Raw genomic sequence first — 12,006 nt, 5'->3', positions numbered from 1 at the left:
GGGGCGACAGCCGGGCTGGGGGCGGGGAGCGGGGGTGGGGTGGCGCAGGAAGGAGGGAGCAGAAGGCGGGGGGCGCGGGGGGCGCCGGCGGCGCGCGGCGCGGTGGCGGCCGGGCCGAGCGCGCGGGGTAAGTCCCCTGGACGGCCCCTCGCGGGGAAGGGGGCCTCGGCGGGAGGGTCCGGGCCGGACCCCGGGAGGCGAGCCCGGAAGGGGGTCCCGGGGGTCCGGACTCGAGAACCCGGGCGGGGCTGCGGTGCGGGAAGGCGGGGTCCGGCCGGGAGGGGTCTGGCGGGACGGTTCCCTCCGGGAGTAGTCGCGGGGGTTCCCCGTGTCCAGCGCAGGGTATGATCGTCCCGCCCCAGCTGGTCGCTTCCGGCACGCAGACCCCCTGCCCCCGCCGTGACCTGAGAGCGGCCCGGTGTTGATTTGGGGGAGGGCGCTGGGGGTGGGTCAAACCCCACCCCACGTGCGGGGCCCCGCCACCTCCCCGCCCAGCCCCTGTTCCCAGCTTCCAGTCTGGCTTCAGGCAGTACCCAGGGGCGGGGGCCGATTCTCCAGCCACTGACCCACTGACCGTCTGGCCACGTGACAGGTCAGGTGCACGTCCCCTGGGGCCCGGCCAGCTGGACCCGCACACACTGCGTCCTGCAGGCCAGCGAAGCTCTGGCCCCGTGACCAGGCCCACGTGGGGCAGCTGGGGGTGGGGGAGGCAGCAAGCCCAGAGGAAGTTGTGCTGGAGGTGCTGGACCCGGTGACCAGCACAGGCTGGCAGGCAGGCTCAGCCTCCTCCCAATCGGGTCCGTCCCCCAGGCCCCACTCAGGACCGCGACTGCCCACTGTGGGGAGTGGCCGGAGGCCGGGGACACTCAGCCTGGCTTCCTGCCAGGTGCACTCAGAGTGGCCCCTGGGCTGATCCAGCGGGCAGCGGGTGGTACCATAGGTGAGAGCACAGGTGGGTGCAGTTGGTACAGGAGAGCCCAAGCCTCCCGCCCCTGAGGGTCCTCCATAACCCCAGCATGAAGCATGACGCGGCCCCCTCTAGGTAGGAGGGGCGACCCCACCCGTCCCTTCCCATGGCAACAGGGGTGGCTGGGGCGAGTGCCAGCCCCAAGAGGTCGTGCTGACGCTGAAGGTCACCAGCGGGCACCGGGCAGGGCTTGGGAGCAGGAGACGGGACCTAGCAACACCTTTTATTCCCGGGGTGCCAGACCCCACACCCGCCTGCCCCGGGCCTTCTCCCTGGGCTCAGCTGGGCACCATGCCCAGTCTGGGGTCCTGGCATCACTCTGAAGGCCTTCGGGGAGGACCTCCACCACCTTCCTTCCACCTGCTGGCCCTGACCGGAAGCAGGCCGGGCCCCTGGCTGTGTCTCCAAGCCCTGCTGCGGCCCTGCCCGCGAGAGCGGGCCGGGAAGCGCCACACACCCCTCGGCACGGCTTATTTTTAGGCCCGTTATGTAAGTGGCTCCGTCCCCACGTCACGTAGGGGGGGGTCTCGGATTTAATTACAGGATGACAGCCTCGCTCCTCCGGCAAGCTGCTTGCGGCAGGCAAGCGCGGGCCCCAGGCGTCTCTCCTCCCCGGGAGGGGCCACCCAGGGCTGTGCTCCCCGGCCCTGGGGAAATCTCCCTGCCCAGCGGGCCTGTCCTCCGCGCCCCCTCCTCCCTGCGGACCCCCGTCCCAGCACCCTGCCTTTGTCTGGGAGGGGAGCCCTTGGCAGCAGAGCCAGTGATCTCCAGAGCGGCAAGGTGTACACTCGGGCCTTCCTTGTCCGCCTCCCGTGTCTGCGAGTGAGTACTGGGAGCTGCTGTCCACACCCGCTTCGCCTCCGTGTGTGGGGTGGCCTCCAGGCTGAGCCTCGGCCCCCGGTGTGGCCTGTGCCACCGAGGCACAGGACAATGGGCATGCAGCAGCGCCCAGACTGGCGGTGGGCAGCAGGGCGCCATGGGACTGCCCCCTGGTCCCGCCATACACCACGTGGTCACGAGGAAACGATGGATGTGTGCCACGCGTGCCCCCCTGCCCAGTCCATGGTTCTGCCACGGCAGCTGAGGGTACACTGAGCCGCGTGCAGCTCCTTCTCGGGAGGGCCGTACCTGGACACCCCCGCCTGGCCTGGCCCTGGCCTGGAGTGGGGCCATCCCCTCCGAGCGTCCCCTGCTGGCCGCTTGCCCGCCACCCTGGCTGAGTGGGCTGAGTTCTCACACAGCACCGTGTTGACAGCGGGCAGGAGGTGACCATGAAGGCTGGAGCGGGAGCCTGGCGTGAGCCCCGTCACTGGACAGTGACCTGAGCACTAAGCTGGGAGTAGCCCTAAAACAACAGTTGGTCTGGACCGCTTCCCGTGAGAGGAAACCGGGAACTTGTCTGGCATAGGAGATGCTGGCTTGTGGGGAGAAGGGACCTGTGTCCACGGCTGTCGGGCCACTTTGGGGAGGGGGTGGCCACGGCCTCCTGCAGGCCAGTCCCTGGCGGATGGGGCGGCAGCAGGCCGGGAGGTGTCACCCGTCACCCAGCAACCGGCCCCTTACATAATCCTGGCGGGCGGCGTGACTGCGGGCGTGGGAGGCGCGTGCGGGCGGCACGGGGCACGGAGCGAACCTCGAGTGCTGCTCCCCCCGCTCGGCGTCATCCTGCGATGCCAGCGCGGTCACCCACTTGCTGCAGAAGGCTGAGTGACAGCGCAGACGCCATGCCTGCAGGTGAGGGCTGTGCCGGGACCCACCGCCGCGGAGTGAGGAGCAGCCCGGGGCGGCCACCGGACAGAGGGCCGAGGGACAGGCCCTGCCCGGGCCCTGCATGGCCGCGGGAAGCCCCCGCGCAGGTGCAGCGGCGGCTGCTTCTAATTCCAGCTGCAGCAGTGCCACGCGTCTCTATTCTGTGTTTATTTAAAGCCAGATTCTCAAATGTCGCCTCAGCCCTCACGTCTGACTGCCTCCTTGCCGCGGAGCTGAGCTGCGTGTAGGCGTCTGCCGGGCTTCCGAGGTGGGGGAGCTCCGGGGGAGGCCCGGCTGTCTGTGGGCATCAGCCCCCCGCGCCGCGCCCAGGAAAACACGGCAGAAGGGTCGCAGCGGAACCCCAGGGCAGGCTGGGGTGGCCGTGGACCCTGGCACTCTGTCCCGCGGGCCTGCTCCGAGGGGGCGCGGCTTTGAGAAAGTCAGTGACCAGCCTCCACCGTCAGTACAGGAGCCGCTGCCTGGGTTCCGGGACTGGCCGCATGAGGGCACTGTTGTGTGCTGGCCGGTGGCCGCCGGAGGACCCTGTGACCTTGCCTCTGACCAGCAGAGTGGGAGCCTGTGGCCCGCTCCCCTAACGGTGCCGCTCCTGGGTGGGCGGGTCAGCCCGCGGCTGGACACTTGGACTGCCCGGCAGGCTCAGCTGCTTTACAGGGCCTCGGCTGCCACCTGGTGGCAAGCTCAGGGAGCTGCACTGAGCAAGGCCTGGTGTGGGGACAGAAGTGGGCTGGGGGCCACATGCTGGTCCTGAGTCTACGCTATTAGCGGGGGCCGCAGCCAGGCTGGTCTCTGGGATGGTGGGCGCCTCTGAGCGTGCAGAAGTGGGGGGCAGCCGGCGGAGCTCTGTGCCTGCAGGTTACAGCGGGGGGCGGCAGCGCCTGCCAGGTCCCTTGGGGTGAGGAGGGTCTCTGGGGTTGGGCCAAGGCACCCAGCCTGGGTTCCTGACGCTGCCCCCAAGCAGAAGCCTGCCCCATTCTCACCAGCCACCTGGGGTCTGAGCCCCCACTCTTCTGTGGGGGCAGGAAGTCACCTCATAGCAGGGAGGGCTGCCCACGCAGGTGGGGTGGGGCAGGTCTTAGGGGGCTGGAGTGGCCGTGGGTGGCACCCAGCTCCAGCAGAAGCAATGGAGAAATGGTGGGTCTGGGCCCCCATCAGGACCCCCTGGGCAGGGCATGGAGTGCCCAGCAGGGGGCTCAGCCTGCATCTGGGAGCTGCCCCGGGATCTCCACTGCCCCACCGGTTCCCATACAGGTCTGCATGGTGGGGGCTGAGAACTTGGAGCCCATCAGGACCCTTTGCCTCCTGTGGCTGTGTGGGAAAGCGCCTTGCTCACTGAGACCCCATGGGCCCCCGAGTTGCCATAGGAACAGGAGCTGTTCCAGGGGTGCCCCACCGTTACCTTGTTCCCATCTGAGCAGGCAGAGGCCCTGAAGGGTCAGCAGGAGAGCTGGGGGCACGAGGCCATGGCCCCACCCAGTCATCTATCTGTGGTCAGCCCCATCACCTGTCCATCTGTGGGTGAACCCCAGGGCCCCGCACCTGTCTGTGGGTGTCCCCTAGGGCCTTGTGGCCTGTCTGAAGTAGGTGCCTATGACACATGGTGTTGGAGCCTGGTCGGGTACATTTGTGGCCTTAGTTAATGACCACGCGATTGTCCACTGAGACCCTTGGCTGTGCGTCTGCCTCCCGCTGGTCACCCCTGGGCAGGGTGGGTGTGCTCAGGCAGGCTGCCCGGCCCTTGACCATACTCTGGTCCTGGGCCGGACAGGATGAAGCACCGGCCTTCCCCCAGCTCACGTGGCCCGAGCGGTCTCTGAGACCCCTTTCGGGTTGGGGAGTTGGTGCTGGCTTGCACGCGAGCACAGAGATAGGAATCATCCCTGAGCACCACTGGGCGTGGCCCAAAGTTCCATTCGCCGTGTGAGCACTTTTGTCGTGTGCGGTGCTGGCGCGTCAGTACTCCTGCAACCCAGAGGTTCCATGGTGTTTTCTTATTTCTGTGACACTTGGGGTGTTCGGGGTGTCCAGGTAAAGGCCCTTTCCAGGTATTGCTGCACTAGGGGGCTGCGCTGCTTCGCCCGTGCCTCGGGCTGAGGGTCTTAACCTGTGTCCAGCCCTCCCCGTGCCGGCCTCTGCCTGCTGCTGGCTCCCCTCTCCTCGAGTGGGGCAGCTCTGCCAGGCGCCTCGCATCCTGGTTGTTCCGATGTAAACGGAAACTGCAGTTGGCCTGCAATGGGCCTGCTGACCTGGCCACCGCCCCGCTGGACACTTCGCCCTCACCCCTGCCTGCCCAACCACCAGGCGCAGGCCATGGGCACCAGCTTTAATGTGGGCCAAGGAGTTGCCAGCTGCGCCCTGCCCGTCCCTCATGGGCCAGTGGCCAAGGGCCCAGATGCAGGACGCACGGTGTCCAGGCGACCCTGGGCTTGGCAGAAGCCCCGGGCGCACCCACAGCTGTCCCGAGTCCCTGCTCCGTGTCACCGAGCTCGGCTGAGGCCAGTCCTGCAGCTGGGGAGCGGGCGGGAGCCCCCTCGCCTGCCTGGGGCGGGTTCCCGAGTCCTGATGTGGACAGTGGCGCTCCAGGGTGGCCCGCGGCAGCCTCCGGGCCCCGTGCCAGCACCAGCGTCTGGGGCCAGGAAGTCACGTCCGGCTGGAGCTGAACAGTCATCTGATCAGAAATGCAGGTGGACAGCAGCACCGGCTGCCTGCAAGCCCTGACAGCCACGCACACTCCTGGCCTGGGGGTCCTCGGTGCCCTGGGCGGCTGCTAGGAGGCTGCGACCAGCTCTGCCCGTCGGGGCGGGGTCTTGATGGAGACTTTCTCTGAGGGAAAAGGACACGGTGGTCAGAGGGGGCTCCAAGGGGCCGCTCCCATGGGATGAGGCCAGGAGGGGGACACGGGCAGGCCTGGGGGACAGACAGGAGGGACAGCGGGCGCTGGGACAGTGGGCCAGATAGTGGACACGGGGACAATGGGCTGCAGGCTGAGTGCACAAGGCCCCCCGAGGATGCCTGCTGGCTGGTACTATCTGACCAGCTGTCCAGCATGGGTGGAATGTGGCCCACTGGCAGGGCAGAGGTTAACTGGGGTCCGTACCAGTCCCCCGAGCCCCACCCACAGCCACAGTAGTCACCAGCATGGTCCCTGCGGGCTCTAGGAGCCACCGGCCTGGGCGCAGGGACAGGGCTGGGCAGTACCTGGGTGCGTCTCGGGAAGGGGCTCTGAAGGCACGTCGGGCAGCTCCAGGTGTTCCTGCAGGGGCAGAGGACAGGTGAGGTGAGCATGCGTGGGCAGAGGAAGGGGAAGCGGGCACGTGTGGAGTCCTGCTGGGCAGCAGACCTGCAAGTGACCGTCCAGCAACACTTGCGGGGGTGAGTCCCCACCTGGAGCTGGTCACAGACTGTCTACGGGGGTCCCCTCACCCCACTGGCCTGCGACAGGCCACTCCAGTGGTGGCCACACTCCTGGGGGACCCCCAAACCCTCCTTCCGGGGTTCTCCCTATTGCCCAGCAAGGGGTCATGATGACAGAGCCTGTGAGCTGGGCCGCAGCACCCGCCCCTGTGCACTCAGCCCTCCTTGGGGACCCTCAGCATCTGGACCCCAACACTGGCTGTGCTCCTGCCTGAGTGATGGCGCGAAGCTCCTCCAGGACGGCGTCCTCGTCCTCCTGGGTCAGGCTGCCGGCCAGCAGCTCATCGATTTGCTGTGCAGGGAGGAGCCAAGGTGAGGGTGGGCGGGGGCTGCAGGAAGGGGCAGCTGGGCCAAGGCCCCCACTGCATGACGGATGGCCTGGGGCCCACACCCCGCTGAGCGGCCCCTGCCATGGACAGCCCCGGCCCACACCCTGCTGGGTCCCCACCCCGCTGGGCCCCCTCGCCATGGACAGCCCTGGCCCACACCCCGCTGGGCCCCCTCTGCCATGGACAGCCCGGGCCCACACCCTGCTGGGCCCCTCCAGACGGCCAGGGACCCTCACATACTCGCTGGTACTCCACGGCCTCCTGGGTCTCATCCAGAATTCGCTCCACTTCCTCCATGGACATAACCTGGTGGGGGCGGGGCACGGCTGGGCTCACAGAGCCATCTCCACAGGGGCTCCTGCCTCCAGACCAGGCCCTGGGCTGCCCCACCCGCACCCGCCTCCAGAGCAGGGTGCCAACCTCTCCGGGTAGGGGTGTGCTCGAGGGGCCTGGGCGCCTGCATCCCCACACGCACCCGGGATGTGACTCCTCCCAGAGGGGCAGCCGCGTGTGTGCACTGCTTTCTGTTCGTGTCCTGCTCTTGGTCCAGTGGCCAGGGGCTCGCCCAATCCCTGTACCTATCACTGGGCCCTCCCCTGCTCCCCAAGACCTCCGAGGGCGCACCTGGTGCATCTTCTTCAGACACTCATTTCCGAACTGCAGCCCCTGCAGCACCTTCATCTCGATCTGGGTGAACTCGATGCTCTGCACCTGGGTGGCGCAGACAGACCTGAGGCCTGGCCCACTGTGCGCCCCGCCCACCCGCGAGACCCCGCCTCTCGTCTAGCCCCGCCCACCTGTGAGGTCACAGCCCTCCAAGAACCCCGTCTGCAGCGTGCCCCACCCCTGCGGGCCACGGCCACCCGTGGGATCACGCCCCCCCACGAGCCCGCCCCCTAGGGGCCCCGCCCACCAGTGGGGTCACGCCCCTCCACGAACCTCACCCACGAGACCCCGCCCCACCTATCTAAGGCCACGCCCCCAGCCCCGCCCCCGCGGCCTGGTCTCTACCATGGTCTCCAGGCTGGCGATCTGCTGCTCCGTCTTGTCCAGCAGCTGCTCTTGGTAGCGCTTCTTCTTGAGAAGCAGCTTGGCCCGCCTGGGGGCGGGGCAGACAGTGAGCTCGGGAGTGGCCGTGGGCCCTGCCGCCGCGTCCCCCCAGCCCCGCACTCACTCCTTCCTGCCGTCGCGCAGCAGCTGCCGGGCCACCTCGCGCTCCCGCTCCAGCTGCTGCGACACGCGCTTCTGGTACTGCCGCAGCTTGTCGCGCTGCTGCTTCAGTTGCTGCGGAGACACGAGTGTCCAGCGGCTGCGCCCAGCGCCGGGGACGCACCGGCTGCGTCTCGCACAGCGCTGGGCGGCCGCGTCCCCCGCCCCCCGCGCCCCGGGTTCGGCGTGGGCTCCGGGACTCCGTGTTGGCCTCCTCGTGTGGCCGTGACCTCCACGGCAGGTGCGAGCCCCAGCTCCCACGAGAAAGGCCCTGGGAAGGTACCCCCAGGTGAGTCCTGCGGGATGCGCGGGGCTTCCTGCGCTGGCTGAGGGCAGGCACGGACGGGGCATGGACACCTGTGCGGGCACACACGGGCGGGCACACCTGCCTGCATGGGGCACTGTGTCAGGGACGCGTGTGTGGGCACCGAGCGGGCACACCTGGGCAAGGTCCACCTGTGGGGAAGCGCCGGTGGCGCGGCCGCTGCGGGAACCCGAGCGAGGGCCTTGCTGGGCCCCGGGGTCCGTCGCGCTCGGGGTCCCGGCGAGGCCGAGCGGAGGGTCGAGCCGCCCGCGCTCAAACCGGCGCCAACAGGCGCGCGGCGCAGCACCTGGGAGCCGGGTCGGGGTCTCCCGCCCCGGACAGCGCCCACCTCCCGGGAGCCGGGGCCCCCGGCGGCCGCGCCCGTGCCCCCGGGTCCACGGGCGGCAGGCGGCCAGCGCCGACCCACGGCCCGAGCCGGACACGGTAGCGCGAGGGCAGCGCAGGCGCGGGCGCCCCTCGGCCCGGTCCCGCCCCCCGCCGATCCCGCTCTCCTCACCAGGATGGCCTTGTCCTGCTCGGTGACCCGGCTCTGCTTCTTGCGGCCGAACAGGTTGCCCATGGCGGAGCCGGCCCCGCGCCCCGGCCCGCCGAGCCCAGTCTCCGCCGCCCTTCGCGGCCGCCGTAGCCCCGCCCCCGCAGCCCGGCCCGTCGCGGCCGCCGTAGCCTGGCCCCGCCCCTTCCCCGTAAGTCCCGCCCCCTTCGACGGCGGCCGCAGCAAGCCAAGCTCTGTTGAGCGCGAATCGTCGCTCGTCCCGCGTCCCGCGTCCCGCGTCCCGCTCCGGGTCGCTGAGCAGCCGGGGAGCGGGTGGGGTCCGAGCGTCCGGCGAGTGTTTCTCGCTCGTCTCCGGAGGCCGCCGAGTCCCGCCTCTCTCGGGCCAGCCTGGCCCGCTGACCACCCAGGCACCGGTCACCCGCACGGCGCTGCCTTTGCCTGCCCGCCGAGGACGCCCCCCGCCCGCAGGCCTCCGCCGCTGCCCCTGGGCCAGGCGGGATGAGCCGGCGACCCCCAGCGGCCCCGGGTTCGGCAGGCCCACAGGACACGCCGCGGTGAGGGGGGAGGGACTGGCGGGAGGTGGCGTCCAGTGCGGGGACCCCGAGGTGACGGCACACCACCGGCCACCCCACTCGTCCCCGCCACCCGTGTCCCCCCGTGTGTCCACCTCTACCTGTGTCATATACCATCTATATAGGGCCACCTCCGCCTTACCCATCCCCACCTGTGTCCACCCCACCCGTGACCCGCCCCCCTCTTCCGTCCGCATCATCCCTCATCTATGCCCGGGGGACAGAAGCAGGATTGGCCCAGCGTGGGGTGGGTCCTCGCCTCCTTTGCTGCCCTGTCCAGGGGAGGCCCCGAGCGAGCCTTTCCCCCGAGCTCTGCCCTGTCCTGCTCAGGCCCGTGTCCTGGCTGGGCTCTGGCAGGGAGACCCCAGCGGGGCCAGGCTGGGGCTCAGGCGCTGTTTCGACAGGGTCAGCGGGCGTGTTGGGGTGACGGGAGTAGCAGGGGGCAGCTGAGCTCACGGAACGTTCTGGAATGAAGCTACAATATTCAGGGGCCTCCCCTGGGGTGGATGTGAGTCCAGAACCTGGAGTGGAAGGTCAGGGGGAGCCCACAGGTGCCTGGAGGTCGGGCACAGGGGGCCGCTCGGAGAGGGCTGGGCGGGCAATGGTGGGCGTCGGGAAAGGCTACGCAGGGGGCCGGGTGGGCGCTGGCGGACCGGATGGTCCCGCCTGCAGGGCGCCGTACCGGCGGGGAGGTGGCGCTGCGGGACGACGGGTGCGGGAGCCTCCGCCCCGCCCCCTCCCGTGCCCAGAGCCCGGAAGCCCACAGGGCGGGTCACTCTGGGCCGGAGGGACCACTTTGGGGTAAGGGGCAGGAGATCCCCGGGGCCTGGGTCTGGTGATGACTTGGTTGGGGGCCACATTGGCAGTGCCGGGCACCTGCGGCGCCGTCCTTTGAGCTTGGGGGGGCCCAGGTGGTGCTGGGGATGTCCCTGCGCTGGCCACAGAAGGGCCGAGGGAGCACCAGCCCATGCCCGGGGCAGCCTTTGAGAGCCGCCTTGTGCCGCTCTGTGGGGAGGCATGAGGGGAGGCTATAAGCTGGGGGTACAGAACTCCCCCTCTCCGCTCTAGCCTGCGCTTGTTAGGGGACACATGTGGCTGCCCTCTGTCCCTGTGCCTCCTCCCGGGCATCTCTCAGCCTGAGCTTTGTTCTGGGGGGGCTCAGGCCACCCCCGCAGTGCTCCCAAGTCACTGAGGGCTCTGTGCTGGCGTTACTCCGCCCCCTGGGCGCGGACATGGTGTGGGAAGGGGCCCTGCTTGCATGGGGACTACCCTGCAGCGTTCTGGGAGCCGAGTCTGTTCTCTGCTGCCAGGACAGCTGGTTCTGAGACAAGGGAAGGTGCATCCCCACTGCCTGGCATTTTGGCAAGTGTCGGTGCGACCTTGGACTGGGGCCCCAGAGGCAGCTTCCTGCACTCACAGCTGGGGGCAAGCGGGCTGGGGTCATGTTGTCCTTGTGGGTCCCACTAGGCTTCTGCTTCAGGGACGCGGGGGCAGCCTGCTCAGGGGACCAGGAGCCGGAGGGAAGGTGGAGACATGGAGACGCATTGGGGTCTCGACAGAAGATCCCACGGGCTCTGGGCCAGACACTTGCCGACCATGGGCCGGAACATTCTCCACTTCCCACTGCAGACAGGAGACAAGGCTGCAGGAAACAGGATGGATCTGACAGTCACGCTCAGTTTCCACGGTGACAGCCCCGGCCCTGGTCCCTACAGAGACCCCTCTTGGCCCAGGACCTCTGGGCAATTATGGGCTGGGGGGGGCCTTGTGCGTTGGCTGTGGGCGGAGGGGCAGAACTAGGCCCCCAAGCAGCTGTTGGGTGGGGCCCCCCTGGGTAAGTGTGGTGGGGGCTGCCAGGGGGCCCAGAGGCTGCAGCTCCTAGATGCTGGGCTCGGGGCCTCCCACAGCTGGGCTGTTCTAGTGCAGCTTTGCTTGCGGTGAGGCCCCATTTCTCCCACCTGCAGGGCCCCTCGGGCAGCCTGCACAGCCGGGGGGCCGCTCCTGATGACCGAGGCACGGCCCTGGCACGTCACTGCCCTGTCCCCACTGCAGGCCATGCCCAGAGTACGGGCCGGGCCCTGCCCTGCACACTCCCCTGGACACACGTTCCTCTCCCCCCCTCCCCGGACCCCAAGGGTAGCAAAGGTTCTGTCTTGGGGTTCTTGGGTTTCTCCTTTATTAACAATTCCCTGTTGGTGCCGCTCGGCTCTCGCTTTTGCACGGCGGTTCCGTGTCTTGTCAGTCTCTTTCATTCTCATTGTGGTAAAATAAATAGAGATAATGAGCTTTTAGGTCGTTCACTTCATGATTGGATTTTCACACGGGTCACGCTCTCTCCAGGGTGGCCTGCACGTGGCCCGACTGGCAGAACCAAACAAGCTCAGAATCCGAACTTGAACCCCCGGGAGTCAGCTCACAGGAGATCAGACTAGGACCAGCTTCTGGACGGTTCTGTGGTCGCTGGAGAGCTGTGACGAGCTAACGGACCAGTGACAGGGGTGCGGCTTGGCCGTGCTGAGGTCGGGGGCGGCTGGCAGGGGCCGGGTCAGGCTCGGCCAGCGCTGCCCACCGCTCCCCAGCGGTCCCAGTTCCCGAGGACGGGGAGGAAAGCGTTTCAGAACATCATTGCGGCCCGTCTCCCGCTCCGGCACCTCCTGGGGTCCTTCTGGGCTCACTGCCCCACTTGCCTGCAGCCCCCATCCGAGGAGGAGCCCGGGGCCGCAGCCTCACGCATGCGGGGCGTGGGGTGCAGGCAGGAGTCGCGGCTACGTGCGTGGGCCCTGCGTGCAGGAACTAGCGGGCCAGGTGGCCAGCCCGCACCTGCCCGGCCAGTGTCCCTCTGTGAGGCAGTATGTACCCCCTCCACGCGGCCCCGGCTTCCTCTCCGGTCTTTTGGCCTGGCTGGCTGGGGAACACCGACGCCCCGAGAG

At 69.0% G+C, this 12,006-nt stretch overlaps 1 protein-coding gene across 1 annotated transcript; it reads right to left on the bottom strand.

Annotated features, from left to right (window-relative positions):
* Positions 1-5,110: 5,110 nt before the first annotated feature.
* On the bottom strand, positions 5,111-8,642 carry CHMP6 (charged multivesicular body protein 6). Its single transcript, XM_056115799.1, has 8 exons — positions 8,508-8,642; positions 7,652-7,761; positions 7,489-7,576; positions 7,102-7,188; positions 6,718-6,783; positions 6,360-6,440; positions 5,933-5,987; positions 5,111-5,557 (listed from the first exon to the last, which is right to left on the bottom strand). Exons 1-8 carry the CDS (start codon positions 8,568-8,570, stop codon positions 5,502-5,504), a joined length of 606 nt encoding a protein of 201 aa, XP_055971774.1. The 5' UTR covers positions 8,571-8,642; the 3' UTR covers positions 5,111-5,501.
* Between the last annotated feature and the right edge of the window lie 3,364 nt (positions 8,643-12,006).

Source organism: Sorex fumeus, unplaced genomic scaffold (genome assembly GCF_029834395.1).
Source record: "Sorex fumeus unplaced genomic scaffold, SorFum_2.1 ptg000029l, whole genome shotgun sequence".
NCBI lineage: Eukaryota > Metazoa > Chordata > Mammalia > Eulipotyphla > Soricidae > Sorex > Sorex fumeus.
The sequence above is the reverse complement of the archived record's forward strand: the minus strand, read 5'-3'. Positions and strand labels throughout refer to the sequence as shown.

Coding starts and splice junctions, on each gene's coding strand:
- CHMP6 (XM_056115799.1), bottom strand. CDS start 8,570: ATGGGCAACCTGTTCGGCCGCAAGAAGCAGAGCCGGGTCACCGAGCAG. Junction 7,762..8,507: donor AGCAGGACAAGGCCATCCTG/GTGAGGAGAGCG, acceptor GTGTCTCCGCAG/CAACTGAAGCAGCAGCGCGA. Junction 5,558..5,932: donor CCTTCCCGAGACGCACCCAG/GTACTGCCCAGC, acceptor CTTTTCCCTCAG/AGAAAGTCTCCATCAAGACC.